General features: G+C 43.6%; 1 protein-coding gene across 2 annotated transcripts in view; it reads left to right on the top strand.

The window, feature by feature from the left end:
- The first annotated feature begins 381 nt into the window (after positions 1 to 381).
- Positions 382 to 19,467, top strand: part of TUBGCP6 (tubulin gamma complex associated protein 6) — a 70,871-nt gene continuing 51,785 nt past the window's right edge. The window contains exons 1-12 of one of the 2 annotated variants that reach the window (XM_044280250.1): positions 382 to 452; positions 4,420 to 4,487; positions 6,298 to 7,120; positions 7,632 to 7,795; positions 8,776 to 8,986; positions 9,754 to 9,927; positions 10,997 to 11,118; positions 11,935 to 12,010; positions 12,601 to 12,710; positions 16,254 to 16,345; positions 16,431 to 16,570; positions 16,689 to 16,838. In XM_044280250.1, coding sequence (XP_044136185.1) covers positions 6,374 to 7,120; positions 7,632 to 7,795; positions 8,776 to 8,986; positions 9,754 to 9,927; positions 10,997 to 11,118; positions 11,935 to 12,010; positions 12,601 to 12,710; positions 16,254 to 16,345; positions 16,431 to 16,570; positions 16,689 to 16,838 — 1,986 coding nt within the window. In that variant the 5' untranslated portion in view covers positions 382 to 452; positions 4,420 to 4,487; positions 6,298 to 6,373. Of the gene's footprint in view, positions 453 to 4,419; positions 4,492 to 6,297; positions 7,121 to 7,631; positions 7,796 to 8,775; positions 8,987 to 9,753; positions 9,928 to 10,996; positions 11,119 to 11,934; positions 12,011 to 12,600; positions 12,711 to 16,253; positions 16,346 to 16,430; positions 16,571 to 16,688; positions 16,839 to 19,467 lie in introns of both variants that reach the window. The other variant, XM_044280249.1, reaches the window with a different exon arrangement.

The raw sequence follows: 19,467 nt of genomic DNA, 5'->3' as shown, positions 1-19,467 counted from the left end.
GAGCCTCCCCAGCCTTGGATAACCCCCTTTAACCAATATGTGGCAATAAACGATCTATGCAAGAAGACTACGCCTGAGTGCAACATTTTTAATTACATGCAATTACAAAAGAATTGAGATGCAGGTGCTGGAGTTAAAACTGCTAAATATTTTTCGGGGCACATCTCTTAAGGCGAATGGGATTTAGACACTATTATGATTAGGCTGGAAGACGGTAGAGCTAGCAGCCGGAACGTTGTGTGCCAGCATTGTTCCTGCCCGGTAGAACAGTGAGCGGACTGCTCCGAACGATAAACAAAAAGCTATTGGCCGAGAACTGGCGTTGCTTCTGTAACCAAGCAACCAGCAGCCGCTCCCGGAAGTACCCTGCAGTTCTGTGACAGATACCGGAAGTAGAAAGGAATGGAGCGCGGCGGCTCAATCAGAAGCGGGGATGCCGGATCCGTGCGCGGGTGAGAGGCGGCTGTGACGTCATTTGGGGGTTTTGCGAGAAAATGTATTTCTGTCTATGAGATTGGATGCCATCCTTTTATCCGTGTGCCCGCCTCAAGATTACTGCATAGAGATTTCTGTTATGTGCCACAGTAACGTGTACGATCTGTCTGCTGCAGAGCAATGAAGTGCAGTGTACAGGTCACCGGAATATTACCATGTAACGTGATGATCGCCATCATTCCTTAGACCGTCTCCTCATCCCAGCACAGCATATTGTTATTCTGCATTCATTGTGTCTCCAGCCTGCAGAAATGAATAGGGGATCAGCAGGGATCTGACCCTCCGCACCACCCAGTGATCAGCAGCTCAGGACCACACTGTGTAGTGGGTGCATTGCATTAGGAGCAAGGGTGCAGTTACCAGCACTGTCCGCTACACAATGGGGGAGCAGTGTAGCTTCAGCACCTTGTGCCCAGCAGTGGAGCAGTTGAAAAGATGAAAAAATGCCACTTGTGGTCGTGTCATCCAAACAATCTCTCTTGTAAAGTGGATGTGTCCAAATCACTTATGGTGCGACCATGTATTAGCAAAGGTATATGGTATAGACGTTATACATTACCACCTGGTGATTCGTCAGTGGTCAAGTGCCTGGCTGGCACTAGAATGCTATACGTTACCGCCAGGTAGGAGGGTGATTGTCGGGTGTCTCCTCTCTCTCTCTACCATCTGGACTCACTACAGCGTCCCGTGTGGTCTCGCAATCCTGGCGTCCCACGTGACTTGATGGTATACTGAGGAAGGGGAGGTATCCCGAAACGCGTATAGTTTGGTCAGAGTAGAAAACAACATACCGTCATTTTGGGGTACCTCCCCTTCCTCAGTATACCATCAAGTCACGTGGGAACCCAGGATTGCGAGAACACACGGGACGCCATAGGGAGTTCAGACGGTAGAGAGAGAGAGGAGACACCCGACAATCACCCTCCTACCTGGCGGTAACGTATAGCATTCTAGTGCCAGCCAGGCACTTGACCACTGACGAATCACCAGGTGGTAATGTATAACGTCTATACCATATACCTTTGCTAATACATGGTCGCACCATAAGTGATTTGGACACATCCACTTTACAAGAGAGATTGTTTGGATGACACGACCACAAGTGGCATTCTACTGTGAACCTTGATCCGCATTACTGTAGCAGGTTAATGACCATAATGAAAAAAATAAATAAAATAAAGTTAGGTTATAGAGTGCAGATGAACTGTCGTGGCAGTCAGAGGAGAATCGCACCAGGGTCCCCATATCTTTTGGTGCTTCTGAGGGCATCCTCTACGGGAATACATAATCTTCTCAAAGGGAATTATGTTGTTGACAAGGGTCTTCCATTGACTGACTGTAGGGGGCCTGTCCGCCATCCACCTAAGAGCAATAGCTTTCCTGGCTAAAAAAAGGGCCTCCCTAATAAAGGTGAGTGTGTAGCGTGGTCTTGAATCCTCTTCTATTATCCCCAAGACGCATATCTTTGGGCAAGCTTCCAAAGTATCTGGGATCAGGGAAGAAATAAGCTCCACTACCCCCCTCCAAAATGATTGGATGTAGCTACAGTCCCACACCAGGTGCCAAAAATCCGTGCCCTTAAATTTATAGTGGATACGCAAGTACCTGATAGATTATGATGAACAGTGACGTTTTTCTTAGAGGATGTCATTTTGAAAACAATGTGCATGTTATTATTTGGTATGTGCAACTATACGATTATACGTTTATGATGTATGCTCAGGGTATGTGTATACTTTCAGGGTCTTGAGATAGTGATGACCTTTATGTGGTTGCTATATTTCATGTTGGAAAACAATAAAAACAATTTTAAAACAAAACAAAAATCCGCGCCCAACTGAGCACATCTATGGCATCCGGTGTGTGATCTTCTCCCCATTTTATATAGCCTAGTAGGGGTGAGATAACACCTATGCAAAATAAATAATTGTGGGCCCCCCGATATTTGAGTGCCCCTCCATACACTATATTTACATACCTCTTAGACCTGGGTGATCTTTGAGGAGTGCACCGATCCATAGGGGTCTCCTAGGTGCGCCGCCATCTCCAAGTTTTTTACACCTAAACATTTGAGCATCGAGGGTGCAGTGTGTCAGACCCCTGACAATCTGCTATTGCATGGATGTCAAACTCATGGCCCTCCAGCTGTTGCAAAACTACAACTCCCATCATTCCCTGATAGCTGTAGTATGCCCAGGCATGATGGGAGTTGTAGTTTTGCAACAGCTGGAGGGCCACGAGTTTGACATCCCTGCGCTATTGGAATACCCCCTTAATTACAAATCATTCCTGGCTCACAGCCATGGAAATCACAGGGATGCCAGAGTTGTCACAGCATTATAGCCATAAAACCTTCACCGGCATCTGGGCAGCATACAGATGCAGTCATTTATTTAGTAACAAGTGAGGTAGGGGGCGGCACCACTATTCCGGCCGAACACACATGAGTCGTATGCTGTTAACGGCTGGAGAGGACACACACGGTCGGTGGTGCTCAGCTGCGCAGGTAAGATTCAAATATGAACGTGGTGAAGAGCAAAGTGAAAACAGCGGCACTCACCCGTGTGTATTCAAAAACTTCAGCAGCTTTATTAGTTCCAAATTACATCAGGCAGGGGGTGGACGTTCAAAGGCACGCATTGATCAGCGGCGGCCGTTTCGCGCTACATGCGCTTCTTCTGGCTGTGCGTCAATGCGTGTCTCCACATCACTCCCTTTAAATGCTGCCGCAAGCCGTCATCATAGGAACTGACAAATCGGATTGCGTCTGCATAAAGGAGGTGATTTAACGTAAGACACATATAAAACCAAAATCCATGCAATAACCAAGATATACATACAAATCGAACACCGACTTTTAGTGTGGTATGACATTACAAAAAGGGGCTAAGATCATTTCTGTCGTTAAGTCCAAGTTCTCCTAAGGCTTGTGTACGCAATATCCACCTGGCCTCTCTCTGCAGGAGGAGACGGTGTCTATCTCCCCCCTGCAGAGGGGTGGACACGGTTTCCAGGCCAGAGAAGGAAATGCAACCTGTGTCGCCATCATGTGCAACTCTCATGTGTTCTATGAACCTAGGACAACCTTTCCCTGTCTTGATGGAATTAAAATGTTCCCTCACACATTCAAAAAGGCATCTAATAGTTTTTCCAATGTAGAAACGTCCACATGTGCACAATAATAAGTATACTAAATAAGTACTCCGACAGTTAATAAAGGTATTGACTGTGTGTTTAATACCAGCAAATTCAATACTCTTTTTCTGGGAATTATTGGTTTCCACACCTATAGTTGCCTTTTGGAAGGTTGCGTTTGAGCCAATTCTTACTGTTGTCCATTTGAAGTCTGCTCCTAACAAGTTTGTCCTTAACGGTGTGACTCCTTCTAAAAGAAATGAGGGGTCTCTGACCTGTCAGCTCATTTAGAGTTACGTCCCTCCTCAAAACATCCCAGTTCTTAAATATGACTGATCGGATGCGATCAGCCATAGGGCTGTATTTGAAGGAGAACGCAAATCTGGTGCCCCCAATCTGGTCAGCACTTCTATCCAATTTCTGATTGCTGTTGCTCAAGAGGCTATCCTGTGAGAAATTTCTCTCCACTTTTACCATATCCCTGCTTAGTGTTTCTTCGGGGTAACCCCTCTTTACTAAGCGCTGTTTTAGCTCATTCGCCTGTCTATGGTAGCCACTATCTTTGCTGTTGATGCGTCTTAGTCTGATAAACTGTCCGTATGGTACGGCTTTTTTGACGCTCCGTGGATGGAAGCTGTCGTGGTGGAGCAAGGAGTTGGTCGCCGTGGGCTTCCGAAGACCCTCCGTGACCAACTCGTCGCCTTCCACCACGACAGCCACATCCAGGAATTCTAACCTGTTGCCCCCAAAATTAAGGGTAAAAGTCATGCCCATGTCGTTTTTATTTAGGTAATCAACGAACTCACTGCACTCTTTTTCCGTGCCCTCCCAGACTATGAACACGTCATCTACAAAACGTAGGTATGTTTTCAGTTTTAAAAGAAATCATTTATTTAGACCAGCGTTTTAGACGGTCTAAATAACCCCTTGCACTGGCGGTGGATCCGCAGAAGTTATGTAGAGGCGCCGGTCTCTATATAACTTCAGCGCATCCACCGCTGGTCTAAATGTAAGACTGCTTCCTTGCTGGCTTAAATTTAGACCATTTATTATGCCTAAAACAGGCATAGAAAATGGTAAATGAGACAGGCCTTTCCCCTACTTTTTAGACTTGGTTAGAGCAGGGAAAAGGCGCAGCTTGTGGTGCAAATAACCAGAAAACTGGTGTATATATGATAGTAAATGACCCCCACAGTGTTTTAGAGCGGTTGGCCTATCTCAGACTTGGATGGCATACTTGTAGGACAGGCCATCAAAGTCAGATAGGTCCCACCTCTTGGATCTGAAATGAAGCAGAGCACACAGCAAATGCTCAGGTGCCTCTCCATTCTCTGCTATGGTAGTTCCAAAAATAGCTAAGCGAGTGCACTTGGCTATTCTCTGCAGTCCCATAACAGTAAACAGAGCGCACACCATGCATGGGACTGCCAGAAATAGCCAAGCCAGCGCTCAGCAATTTATAAAACTCCCATATAAGTGAATGGAGGGTGGCTGTCTTGCGTGGTGTGCTCTCCTTCTCTTCAGGGGGCCCATTCGTGATAGAGTTGCGGATCCAGTAGGTAGGACATATCCTAGAAATATGTCATCAATGTCTGGGATGAGACAACCCCTTTAATTCTTTCCTTGCAGATCTGCAAGGCGTTCTCAGAGAATGGCTCTGCTCCCACAGATTGTATTCTGGACACTTGCAGTGAGAGTGTTTTAAATAATAGCATTATATGAGGGAATGGTAAATTGTGGGTATCCCCCAATATATATTTTAGGGTAACACCATGCTGCATTACCCAGTATTGGTAGGAGGTCTGCATCTTGCTTCAAGGTCAGCTTTATTCCGCTAACACCTAAGATTGGGAGTATAGCCTTAGAAAGGATTGCCTGGCGGCTTAGAGTGGTAAAAAAGTCATACTAACCTAGCCACCAGCCCCACTGCTTCCAGGTCCCTATTGACGCACAGTCAATGACCATTCAGCCAGTCACCGCCAGCTGTGTAGCACCACATTACTGTTTGGAAAGGTTCTGCAGCAGCTCAGTGTTGACTATCAAAAATTATAAATTTTCTATATATTATGTAACTTATTAGAATTTAGACAAATCCAAATTGATCAGCTTTAATTGCTCGAATTACCTTCAGTGGGCGGATATATGGCGTGTTTCGGAAAGATGCTGGAACATCATCACAATAGAAGAAGCTTGGATTCCAGCACATAGGAAATCCCTTCAAACCAGAGTCTTTGGGAGAGACTTATCAAAACTGGTGCAAAAGAAAACTGGCGTGGAGGAGCTCTGAAAAATGAAAGGTGGAATCTGACTGGTGGCTATGGGCAACTAAGCCACCAGTTTTCCTTTACACCGGTTTTGATAAATCCTGTCCATAATCTATACTAAGCAAAAAATGCGTACACCTGTACACATGTCGAGGCCTTCTGGGCTCTTAGTCATGAATAAAGCCCGGAGGGGCTTGAAACGCATCGAGTCCCATGTGTATGCATTTTTTTTAACTTGGCATGAATAAAGACTCTGATTTTAAAGGATATTAAAATGGGCTTGTCCTGCAGCCTTGTGGGTTAAGGCTCATGGAACTCCTTGTATTTACAGTGGGGGTTATATTATCGCACATATATATTTTTCTTGTGCTAATATATACATAATTGTACATTGTGTTTTCAGACGTAACTATCCATGCGGTTCATCAACATGAAGTTGGTAAAGTCTGTTCCTGAGAGATAACCGTGCAGCCTTCAAGATGAATAGCATCACTCAGCTCTTTGGTGACCTGTGCGAATCGCACTTGACGGGATTCCCATGGAAAGCTGGTCTTGGTGTTAGAAGCCAAAGCAAGAAGAGAACCAAAAACCATCTCAAGAGATTGGCCTACGACACCCTCTTTATCCATTTGTACCAAGAAGAGACTCGTAAGCTGCAGTCAAAAACACCCAAGTTGCCAGTGAAAAATAAAATGATAATGCTGTCCTTTAATTTGCGTATTGCTGGCATGAGTTCAGAGGCAGATCGTCTGGAGGAGTTGATGGAATATGTGGAAAAGTTTAGTGGTGAACAGTTCACAAATCTCTGTGCTGTACTAGAGCTTCTAGTGGATCTTGCAGGCACAGGTCCACCTCAAGTTCTTCCACCAAAACGAGACCTTTTTCAGAACAACAAGTATGTGGACCGAAACCCACAGTATCAAGGCTATGACTATTACGATGTCAGCGTATTTGAAGCTGACATTGGGGCATTTTTGGCTTACCAAGAGTTTGACATAAGCAACACAATCAACAGTACTCTTCAGATCATGGAGGCTGCACCGGGTACTGGTCTTCCAGCCATAGGTGACTTTTCCCAGAACTTTTACACCAGTGACAAGTTTGAGAAGGAAACGCGTGTATCCCTCTTCGGAGCCCTTGTTCACACCCGAACAAATGATATGGATATTAAATTGGATTTTCCTCCAGTACCTGACAGTGCTGACCTCTCTGGATTAGACATAAAAGTACGTATTTTTCTGTGTGTCTCATGATGCATAACAAATAGATACATTTTGTCCAACATCCAGACAAAGAATAAAATATGATATGGCTTGATATCGGACTTTCCCAACACCCCCACTTTGTACAGCTAAACAGTTTGTCCCTGAAATACTAAGTATGATGCACAAACCTGGATGCCATTATCAATTCTGAAGCCTCGGGCTTCATGCGCACGACTGTATTGAGAATTCCAGTTGTCCATGGAGTGGAGGTAGTTTGCTCTGTGAACTTCCATTTGAATAGGTTACAGGGCATTATATTCATTACTAGGTCAGAGCACACAGGAAAAAGTAGAATTGCTTTGAGGTTACAACTAGTTTTGGTTCTCTGGGTAGATAATGAGTGAGGATTACTTAAAAACAAAACTCCAGTACCATATTCGTCTATGACTGAGGTTCCAGTCTCTAGGCATTAGGGTTCCCAAAAGACAATCATCTGTCCACCCCTGAGATGTGACCGTGTTCTTGCTTCCAGGTCCCACAGAGTATTGATCAGTCTGAAGATGAAGGGTTCCAATCTGCATCAAATATGACTCCTGATTCTCAGTCGGAGCCAAGTGCGACACCGGACGTTGATCTGTGGGAGGCCATCCTCACATATGGTCCAAGTAAACGGCGCTGTTGGGAAAGAATAGGATTGTAAGTTGTACATATTTTTTACTTTTAAATATCTGAAAAAATAATTTAAAAATAACCTTTCACAACTCCTGACAGGCCTGTTTTAATAGCTTCATGCATTCCCATGTAATAACAATTCTGGAACATCTATTCTTATGGCGCTATGTTGTGCCATTCCTTCATTATTTCTACTAGAAGTTATGAATGAATTCCTAGCAGTCTGCAGTAAGGGTACAGAGGGGATGGTAACCAGTTGGGGGGGGGTGTACCTGAACAGTCTGAAAATGGCAGCACTGATTGGATAGTCAGTCTGTGCAGGGACCCCCTGCCCCCCAACTGGTTACCTCCCCTCTGTACCCTTACTGCAGACTGCTAGCAATTCATTCATAACTTCTAATAGAAATAAGAAAGGAATGGCATAACATATAGCCATAAGAATAGATGTTCCAGAATTGTTATTACATGGGGAATGCATGAAGCTAATAAAACAGGCCGGTCGGGAGAGGTGAAAGGTCCTCTTTAAAATTCAATAGTTTCTTTATGTATACCAAATTAAGTTTTGCTACCCAAAGGCCTTGAAGGCTCACTACCTCTGTGGTCTGCAAATGGATTTGGATTTGAGACGACTTGCACATTATCAGTCAGTCTGATCCTATAATTCTGTGTAATTTATGCTTATTGACTTCTTTTTAGTATAATTGAATTGGAAAAGCTGTGTTGGGAGGTTTTTTCATGGGCGCAGCCCTGCAGTAACCAGCAGCGTGCACTGCACAATGGTCAGAGCTGTGTAGTTCCAGCACTTATCGATGGGCGGGGGTGGATGGTGTCAGACCTCCACCAATCTGATATTGATGAGCTATCCTACAGATAGGAGAACCTCTTTAAGTAAACTATTTCTTCCGAGCTTCTTTGGTTTAGCTCATCCTTGCCTTCATATGCTGTAATAAACTGTATGCAGTATTCCGATGGATTTATGCACTGACACACCACTTCTGCTGTAGTCCTCCAGGCAAAAGAGAAGATCCCTACCTCACTGAGGCAGGCAGAGAAGCTTTCGACAAGATGTATAAAATTTATGAAGGAAATCTACAAATCCTCACTAATACGGTGATGCAGTCCCCAGCACATGTGATGCTTAAAGAATCGGAGCTGGTAAAGGATGTGCTCAATGTTCTCATTGGAGTTGTGTCTGCGACATTCTCTTTCAACCAGGTAAATCAGTGTTTCCGTCAGTTTACGAACAGTAAAGTTGCGGGTATTTGATAAGGATTCTGCACAACAAACTACCGTGCAGTTCTAAGTGAATGGGACTTTCTAGACCCCATTTATGTACCGTAGAAACAGCCATGATTATAAGGCTGTGTCTGAACTCACCCTTATTATGCTGCCATTTGTAAGGTACAGTTAAAGCCTTAGGTCCCTTTCACACGAGCGAGTTTTCTGCGCGGGTGCAATGCGTGACGTGAACGCATAGCACCCGCACTGAATCCTGACCCATGCATTTCTATAGGTCTGTGTACATGAGCGTTGTTTTTCACGCATCAGTTCTGCGTTGCGTGAAAATCGCAGCATGTTCTATATTCTGAGTTTTTCACGCAGCCCTGGCCCCATAGAAGTGAATGGGGCTGCGTGAAAAACACATTGCAAGTCCGGGTGTGATGCGTTTTTCACTGATGGTTGCTAAGAGATGTTGTTTGTAAACCTTCAGTTTTTTTATCACGCGCGTGGAAAACACATGAAAACACATTGCACCCGCACGGAAAAAAACTAAACAACTGAACGCAATCGCAGACAAAACTGACTGAACTTGCTTGCAAAATAGTGCGAGTTTCACTGAATGCAAGCTGAACGCATCCGGCACCAATCCGCAACGCCCGTGTGAAACCAGCCTTACCAAGATCAATTAAACTTTCCACAGAGCAATTGTGTAATATAGTCTAAAGGCATCAATCATCACACTATGTAATCTATATTTGCAGTCCAGTCAGACCTTCCTGGTTAAGCAGGGCATCTATGTCTCTGGGACGTCCCCTGAAAACATAGGAAACCTGTTGGCACAAGTGGCAGACTATGGCACCTACTACACCAGACTGAGCAATTTCTCTCTGCAGACACTTCTTGATTCATCACAAAATAAAGGCCTTGTATTTCAGGTAATTCTGACCACAAGCTTTATGAAGCTAAAGTTTAAAAACTATGATCTCCTTTGCAGTGAATTAATTATTGTATTGGCATTTATTGTATTACGTGATAAAAAACTAAAAGCTTTTTTGCAATTTTTGTGAAAAAATGTGCACTTTTTCTCTGTTGTCGCCTGCATGTATTCTCAAACATTGCAGGCTGCGCAGTCCCTTTCAGTGGGAAATCTGTCAGACAAGCTGTCACAGCTCTCTGAAGCTCGATGAGCTGTCCTGGATGCAAATAGAACCAAATAAAATAAACTTAAAATGAATGTTCAGAACAGCAGAGAGAGCTGTCAGAGCGCACGTTTGATAAATTTGGCACTGAATGGAACTGAGCAGCTTGTAATGTATGAGAATGCGTGAAGGCTGCAGAACATAAATGAAGCATTTTTTTCACATAGGGAATACGGATATGACAACGAAGCACATAGGGGCACATTTATTAAGACTGGCGTTTTAGACGCCGTTCTTAATAAGCCCTATAGCAGGCGGTAGATTGCCCAAGTTATGTAGAGGCGTTGCGCTGATTCTAAATGTAAGACCGTTTCCGTGCTCTCTTACATTTAGATCATTTTCTAGGCCTAAACTAGGCGTAGAAAATGATGAATTAGACGGGCCTGCCGCCCTCCTCTGACCATGCCAAGCCAACATTTTTTAGACCTGGCGTGAGTGGGGAAGACGTCACAGATTCTGCCGCAACATGACATGCAACAGAATGTGCGCCAGATATACACCACAAAAGTGAAGTATATCTGGTCATAAATGACCCCCATAATGCATAAACGCCATCGTGTTTAATCAATACGTTAGAGATGGTAGAGTGAGCTGCAAAACAAGAGCAGCAACATTTTTATAAAAAAATAATAATAATAAAATGCAGATATATTTTTAAATCCATAATACAGCCAATTCAATTAAAAAAGACTCCAAAGGTGTCCATAGCCGTTTATATTGAAGTGAAGAGTTCTGCTGTGTATTTGAATAAATACATAGAATTACGGTACATTTTATGTATATATATATATATATCTATTTGCAGGCGTTTAAAAGTGGCCTGCGAAAATACCTGCAGTACTACCGGGCATGTGTTTTATCAACTCCAAGTACTCTCTCTCTTCTTACAATCAGCTTTCTTTTCCGGAAACTAGGACGTCAACTAAGGTGACTACTAATGGGTTTATGACATGTAAAGCAGGATCAAGCAAATTTTTCTAACCCCCAAAAAAAGTTCTTACAGCGCAGAGATTTAGGGGACTATCATCTTTTTCTATCTCATATATAAGAAAATAGTACAGAAACATTTGGTATAAAAAACAGTAGGTTAACGGCATATGAAAAAGACATACATAGGGTAGTATGGAGATGAAAGGAAGCAGGGACTGATGAGGACTGGCATAGACACCTAGATGACATCCTGTGCAAACTGCAAGGCTAAAAGAAAACGACAGTACGCTGTACTGGAGCCTTCAGGTTGGCAGTAAGGTTATGCTTCTCTATACTATGGGAACATGTAGCCATAGAGGGAACATCCTGTCTTCCATAGAGCTGGAATGCAGCTTGGGCCCACACTTATCAGTCGTCTAAGGCTTGGTTCACATTAGCAGTGGAGGTTCGGTTAGGACAGGGATGCCCAACCTGCGGCCATCCAGCTGTTGCAAAACTACAACTCCCAGCATGCCCAGACAGCCTACAGCAGGGCATGTTGGGGGTTGTAGTTTTACAACAGCTGGAGGGCCGCAGGTTGAGCATCCCTGGGTTAGGACAATGCAGTAAAAATAAATACAGCCGTATGCTGCACTGTCTTACCGAAAAACTAACGGGGGCCAGTGGTGTCCATCATATGACAGATCCGGTGTTTCTGGTTATTTTATTTTTCCATTACTAGATCAGGATCAGTAGAATGAATTTTTGGTGGTCCCTGCAGCTTTCATGCATGTTATCTGATCAATCAATTATGCCTATTTTATATCCTTGCAGGTATTTAGCTGAACTTTGCTGCATTGGGACAGTTGGTCCAGGATCCACTAGGACAAGCCACCCTTCCTTTCCTACAGTGAGTCACCTGGCTAAGTGCTGTCATCTTGTTCATTTGTACTTTTATTTACCTGCATTTTGAAGTTTATTTCCAAAAATATTCTTCAGTACCACTTGTTTGACACAGGTAGCCTGTATTGCTTATTACTGTGTGCTATTATATAATTCCTTTGGGCCAGTTTTACAGGGGTATGCAGGGAAATGGCCATCATTTGTTGTCTTAGGACTTGAACAGGGAATACCCTACACATAGACACTTTCCATTTAGCCATACGTCTTCTGCAGGGGACATTGGATCCATGTTCTCATCAGTGAAGATGGAGTTTGATCGTTCCAAAGCTTTTCTCCCTCACATAGGCTGCACTGCTGGAAGTAGTGCATGGATATGTGTGACGTGGAGCAGTATATGTATACAGGACAAAAGAGCGTGCCCATAGAGGTGTGTGCTGTCCTAATATCCACAGGGTACAGTTGAGAGAAAGAATCCCAGCAGTGATCAAGGGGAGGCTTGGGAGGTGCAGGGGACATCACCAAGCATATCCCCAAGACAGCTTGTGATTTCTTTGTGTTACTTTGTTTTTACATTATGTTCTTCTTGTTTCTCATCAGGGTGTTAAATTGCTATCATACCTTTACAAAGAAGCCCTTGAAAACAACAGCAATGAAAATTACCCCATCTTGTTATCGCTCTTAAAATCCAGTTGTGAACCATACACAAGGTGAGTAGCTTTCCAAACGTACAGAGCTCCTTGTGCGTGGTTCTGCCATATAACAGATATGTTTTAGGTGTCTTCGAACGGCTGAAACAGGCTGTTTTTCAGCTGATCAAAAGTTTAGGACCACACCTCCCAACCCCCCCCCCCCCCCCCCAGAAAATCCAACTTCCAAACATGAACTCAGTAATGAGTAGCTCCGCTGTTATTGTTTATCACTTCAAAAATTTGTTTCGCCATGCTTGATGCAAGCGTTTCCATGAGGTGAGTGGGAACATTACTCCAAGTGGTGAAGAAGGCCGCACAGAGGCCATCTACTGTCTGGAACTGTTGTCCATTTTTGTAAACTTCCCTTCCCATCCATCCCCAAAGGTTCTCAATTGGATTTAGATCAGGGGAACACGCAGGATGGGCCAAAAGAGTGATGTTATTCTCCTGGAAGAACTCCCTTGTCCTGCGGGCATTGTGTACTGTAGCGTTGTCCTGTTGAAAAACCCAGGCGTTACCACACAGACGAGGGCCCTCAGTCTTGAGGAATGTTTTCTGCAACATCTGGACATAGCCAGCGGCCGTTTGACGCCCCTGCACTTCCTGAAGCTCCATTGTTCCACTGAAGGAAGAAGCACCCCAGACCATTATGGCGCCCCCTCCACTGTGGAGCGTAGAAAACATCTCAGGTGGGATCTGCTTGTCATGCCAGTAACGTTGGAAACCATCAGGACCATCAAGGTTAAAAAAAATTCTCATCAGAGAATAAAACTTTCTTCCACCTTTGAATGTCCCATGTTTGGTGCTCTCTTGCAAAGTCCAAACGAGCAGTTCTGTGGCGTTCAAGGAGACGAGGTCTTTGAAGACATTTTTTGTTTTTGAAGCCCTTCAGTCTCAGATGCTGTCTGATGGTTATGGGGCTGCAGTCAGCACCAGTAAGGGCCTTAGTTTGGGTCGAGCATCGTCCAGTGTCTTGACGGACAGCCAATTGGATCCTCCGGCTCAGTGCTGATGAAATTTTTTGGGGTCTTCCACTTGACTTTTTTGTTCCATAACCCTCAGGATCGTTTAAGAAATTTCAAATGACTGTCTTACTGCATCCCACCTCAGCAGCGATGACGCGCTGTGAGAGACCCTGCTTATGCAGTTCAACAACCCGACCACGTTCAAAAAGGGAGAGTTTTTTTGCCTTTGCCATCAAAACGTGTGACTACCTGACAGAAAATGACAATGAGTCCACATCTTTGCACAGATTTGGCCTTTTAAAGGCATGTGGTCCTAAAATTTGGATCAGCTAAAAAACTGCCTGTTTCAGTTTAATCAATTAATTGAATGCTCAAAAAATGTTTTGTCTCACTCTCATTTCTTCTTGTTGCATGTTGAAGCTCTACTTGGAACCTTGTTAAGATCCAACAATGTAAAATAAGATTTTTTGCCATTCTTCATGCGGTCTTAAACTTTTAATCAGGACTGTGTGTGTATGTGTGTGTGTGTATGTATATATATATATATATATATATATATATTTAGTGATACAATGAGAGGTTTGGTCTGGGAAAACAGGTACTTTCCTTGCAGCTGCTGGGCTGATTTACAGCCAGGTGAGGTCAAATACCGGACTGGATTTTAAGTGCCGATCCGGGTTTTGGCAGCACCTAACTGTCCTTAAATAGGCAGCTGGGCTCAGAAGCCAGGTCTGTGTGCTGGAATCTGAGGTCTGTGCTGGGCTGGAGAGCTGAGACCTGTGCGTCAGGGAAACAGGCCGCCTAAAGCCTGTATTTGGACTTTCTGATGCAGAACTGCCACTAAGTTGACTTTTTGTTATATTAACTTGCCATTGGGTGTGCCGTTGTTGCGATACCAAATTATTGATTCGATTTCGATACCATAAAAAAGTATTGCGATACTCGATACTATTCGATACCACGCGAAAAAAATAAACAAAAAAAGCCACGTGCATTCCGCATTTTCTTTCTTTTTTTTAATGGCGGATCACGCAGTTTTATTTCTTTTTTTCTGTTCCGGCGTTCACCGCATATATTTTTATTTTATTTTAATAGTTTGGACTTTTTTGACGTGGCGATATGTTTATTTATTTATATATTGTATATGTGAAATTGGGAAAGGGGGTGATTTATACTTAATATTTTCGTGTGTTTTTTTACACTTTTTATTTAATAACTATTTCCCCCCTTATGGGCCAGAACCTGGGATCTTTTCATCCCTTGTCCTATTCACCCTAATAGAGCTCTATCAGGGTGAATAGGACTTCACACTCACCCTGCTGCCCTGGTCTTTGTGCACAGGGCAGCAGGGAGCTGACTATGGCAACCAGGGCTTCAGTAGCGTCCTGGCTGCCGTGGTAACTGATTGGAGCCCAAGGATTACACTGCTGGGGCTCCGATCGGAACTGCCACTGCCACCAATGAGAGGAGGTGAGGGGACTCTGTCGCCACTGCCACCAATGAAGAGGAGGGGACCCGGTGGCCACTGCCACCAATGATTTTAATACTGGGGGGGTTGAGCGCACTGTGCCACCAATGATTTTAGTGGGGTGGGGAGGACGCACTGCGCCACCAATTATTCTAATACTGGGGGGCGCCACCAATGATAATTAACCTTTAATACAGGAGGCGGGTACTGGCAGCAGATCAGCGGCAGTTAACCCCTCAGGTGCCGCTGATCGCAGCTCCCTGTCAGGGGCAGGGTGCCGGCTATGCGATTCTGCTGCCGACACCTGCCTCCTGTATTATGTGTTAAAGACTACCTTATATGGGTCCGGACTTAGTTAAGTATTAGGCTACACAAAGCAGCACCCAGAGATGTCCCTGCACTTACATCAGCTTCTCTAGTGGGCGTTCCTTCTCCCTGCGATTGGACAGTGCTACAGCCAGGGAGAAGAAACGCCCACTAGAGAAACTGATTTCTCCTCCCCATTGCTCTGATAGTAATTAGCACATGGAGCAGGAGACAGTAATGGGGCACAGCGGGCGAACAGAGCGGCGCCCAGGAATAATAGTAAGTTCAGGGACATCTCTGGGTGCCGCTCTGTGTAGCCTAATGCTTAATTAAGTCCAGGCCCAGGAAAAGTCCTATCATTGGTGGCTGAGTGCGCCCGCCCCTCTCTCCGTTCATTGGTGGCAGCGGTACAGGGGGAGGGAGAGACTGATTCCTTCTCCCCTGTGCTGCTGAGAGAACATGAGTGCGCCGACAGCAGTGTGCTCATGTTCGGAGTTACTAGACTGGGCAGCAGCGCAGCCAGTATCGAAAAAATAAAAAATAAAAGATACCGGGACAAAAGTATTGATTGGGTATCGAGATTTCAATACCCGCAACAACCCTAGTGTGATGTAACAAGCTGCAAAAGTGACGTTTTGTTTTTGTCACCATGTGTGAATAAACACTGAAGTTTGAATCAAGAACTTGTATTTTGCCTCTGTACTGCGCCCGCTTATTCTAACTACCAGAGCGAATCCCCACTGTGTGTGTGTGTGTGTGTGTGTGTGTGTGTATATATATCAGGTTTGATAAAACGTATATTTGTTAATTTTCTTTTTCCAGATTTATCTATGATTGGGTCTACACTGGTGTTTTAAGAGATACTTGTAAAGAATTCATGATCCAGGTGAATGAAGACTTCCTTGGGTTTAGAGGTACAGTTTTAGAATCCTGTGGAATTGGCCTTTTAAAATTCAGTTTTCTGTTTCACCCCCATTTACTTTTTCCTTTTTCTTTTAGATAAACATTACTGGACTCACGGATATGTTTTGATCTCAAAAGATGTGGAAGATTGTGTGCCAGTCTTTTTGAAGCATCTAGCCAATGAAATCTATACGTGTGGGAAGACTATAAATTTATTAAAACTCTGCTGCCCAAAGGTTGGTACCAATGCCTATAGTTCTAGTTGGTCTTTATGTTTGATGTGGCTAAATTGTATTTGTGAACACGCTGCATATATGTAGGTGAGCTTACATGTTTATTCTTTTTTTCCTCCAGCATTACATTTGCTGGTCTGATATCCCTGTACCTCGAATATCTGTTACATTCTCCTTAGAAGAATTAAAGGAAATAAGAAAAGACTGTGCCCTCTATATAGCCAGAATGGATAGAATTGCAAGGCAAAGCAGCATCAGCAAAGAGGAGAAGGTAATGCCAAAATGCTAAAATCCAATGCATATTACTACTTAAAGATAGATAGTCGTCTTGGTGTTAAGGAGGCAACTTGGGCACATGGATATAAATAGTGGGTGCTTATTGGTGAAAGATCATACATCAACAAGTCCAGTAAATAGGAAAAATCCACGGCGCTCACCACTCGATAAAATCCAATATATTATTTATTATATCCTTTCCCTACAGTGCAGAGGAATAGTCGAGCCAGATGCCGTTTTTGCGTCCTCCAACACTTCCTCAAGGCCTTGAGAACGCATCGGAGGACACATAACAGCTGTTGGCTGTGTACTGGGTTAAATGCCTATAAATTACTACCAGACCGCTTATAAATCAATATCAATTTATTACATGATTGCAAACACGACGAAGGTTCGCCGAAACGCGCATCGGGGCTGGCGCCATCCTGGAGGGAGCACAGCATGGGTAATTGTTCTTTGTCCATTTGATTGTTATGTGATATAATTGCACTTTATTGTGAATTTTTGCATTTGTGCATATATATATATGAACTCTGTATCCGCTGTGTCCTTCCTCCAGATGATGTCGCCTTTTCCATGCACTCATACTCCTTTTTAATTATGTATCTTATATATGTTTTTGCAATCATGTAATAAATTGATATTGATTTATAAAACGGTCTGGTAGTAATTTATATGTATTTATTTATTAGTTATACCATAGTCTTATGTGTGTAGTCCTACCTATGATATAACTAGTTAATGAACATAGATTCCTGCAGTTGGGGCAAAAATTGGTTCTATGTGTACTGTGTTATCCTGCTCGACTGGGTTATTCCTCTGCTCTCTATGGAAAGGATATAATAAATTGGATTTTATTGAGTGGTGAATGCCATGGATTTTTTATTTATTAGACCTACTACTACCTCGCTCTCCTGAAAATAGTTTGTTTTGCATGCAGTTTATCATTTTTTTTGCCAGTTTGAAACTGTTAACACAATGTTACACATACTTTTTATAATTCCTCAAATTTATGATAGTAGTCTACAATGAGTAGCCCTTAGTAAAAATGAACCATGCATATTTAATAATGGCATAGGGTTAACAATAGTTTCTGTACTACCACACCATTAAATGTATTCATTGTATACATAATAGAAAATTAAGTATATTTGCATTTACATGCTGTTAAAAATAGATCCAATGAAGAATGATGACATTCACTGTATTTTTATAGTATGGCACCACCTAGTGTTCAAAGTGTATAGTAACATCAATCAGTCAGACATATTTATTTACTCTTCCAACACCTAGGTGTCACACGTAATGGGGAGGGGATTACACCAGAATGCACACAGAAGGAAATAGACCAGAGTCTAGGCCTCAAAGCTAAGGAAGAGGGATGTGACCTCTTAGGAATCCGTAGGCCTCTCCCTGACTCCTGCCAGTATGAGTAGATCCGGAAGGTGGAAATACTCATACACCGGAACTTTAGCCCTGGAGACCCTGGAAATCCCTAGGAACGGTGGCAGGGAATGAGACTATATTGGTTCCTTCCCAGATGAAGGAACCAGTGTCTCCCCGAGGCCTAGAAAACAAAACGCACAAACCAACAACAAAATGCAAAACGAAATGCACTTATCTGAAAGAAGAATGGAGGAGCAGGAGATCCAAAGGAACAACACACCAGCTCAACCTACATCAAGCAGGAAATATCAACCGCATGGTCAGCAGTGTGAGTCAGGACTAAATAGAGCCTCAGTAAGAGAGAACACCTTGGCACCGATGATTTGATTGAACAAATCTGGGATCAAAGGAAGGGGATGGGGATCACGGACAGTAATGTGATTAATCTCATGGAAGTCCAAACATGGCCTAAGAGTTCCGTCCTTTTTCTTAACAAAGAAGAACCCTGCAGCCACTTGGGATTTGGATGGTCTAATATGACCTTTAGCCAAGCTCTCCGTGATATACTCTTGCGTGGCTACTCTTTCGGGTTCAGAAAGATTATACAACCGAGACTTGGGCAACCTAGCTCCAGGAATAAGGTTGACGGGCCAATCATATTCCCGATGTGGAAGTAACTTTTGGTCTCCACTTTCAGAAAATGCATCAGAAAAATCAAAAATAAAAGAAGGTACTATTTTAGTGGTTACAACAGAAAGCGACGTGCTAAGACAGTTGTCTATGCAAAAATCACTCCAATCAAGAATCTGTCTCGCTTGCCAATCGATTGTAGGGTTATGTATGGTTAACCACGGTAAGCCTAGTACCAGAGGAGCAGGCAGACCCTCCAGCACAAAACAGGAAATGGATTCTTGATGAAAATCTCCCACCTTTAGGCGAATGTCCTGCATCATTTGTGACAAACACTTTTGTGAGAGTGGAGCGGAATAAATCGGAAACACCGAAATATTTGTCTAATGCGCTTGTTGTCAAACCATGCATACGGACAAACTGGCCATCCACTAGGTTAACCACTGCCCCACTGTCAATAAATACTTCAATTCCCACAGTTTGGGAGTCTAGCGTCATCTTGGCAGGCAGGAGAAATCGGGTGCTACCGGTAAATGACAAAAGTACATTCTCAGGTTCCCCACCCACACTACCAAGAGTGAGAAGAGGACTAAACACATTAGTCTTTT

The sequence above is a fragment of the Bufo gargarizans genome, chromosome 2 (assembly GCF_014858855.1).
Source record: "Bufo gargarizans isolate SCDJY-AF-19 chromosome 2, ASM1485885v1, whole genome shotgun sequence".
Taxonomy (NCBI): Eukaryota; Metazoa; Chordata; class Amphibia; order Anura; family Bufonidae; genus Bufo; species Bufo gargarizans.
The sequence above is the reverse complement of the archived record's forward strand: the minus strand, read 5'-3'. Positions and strand labels throughout refer to the sequence as shown.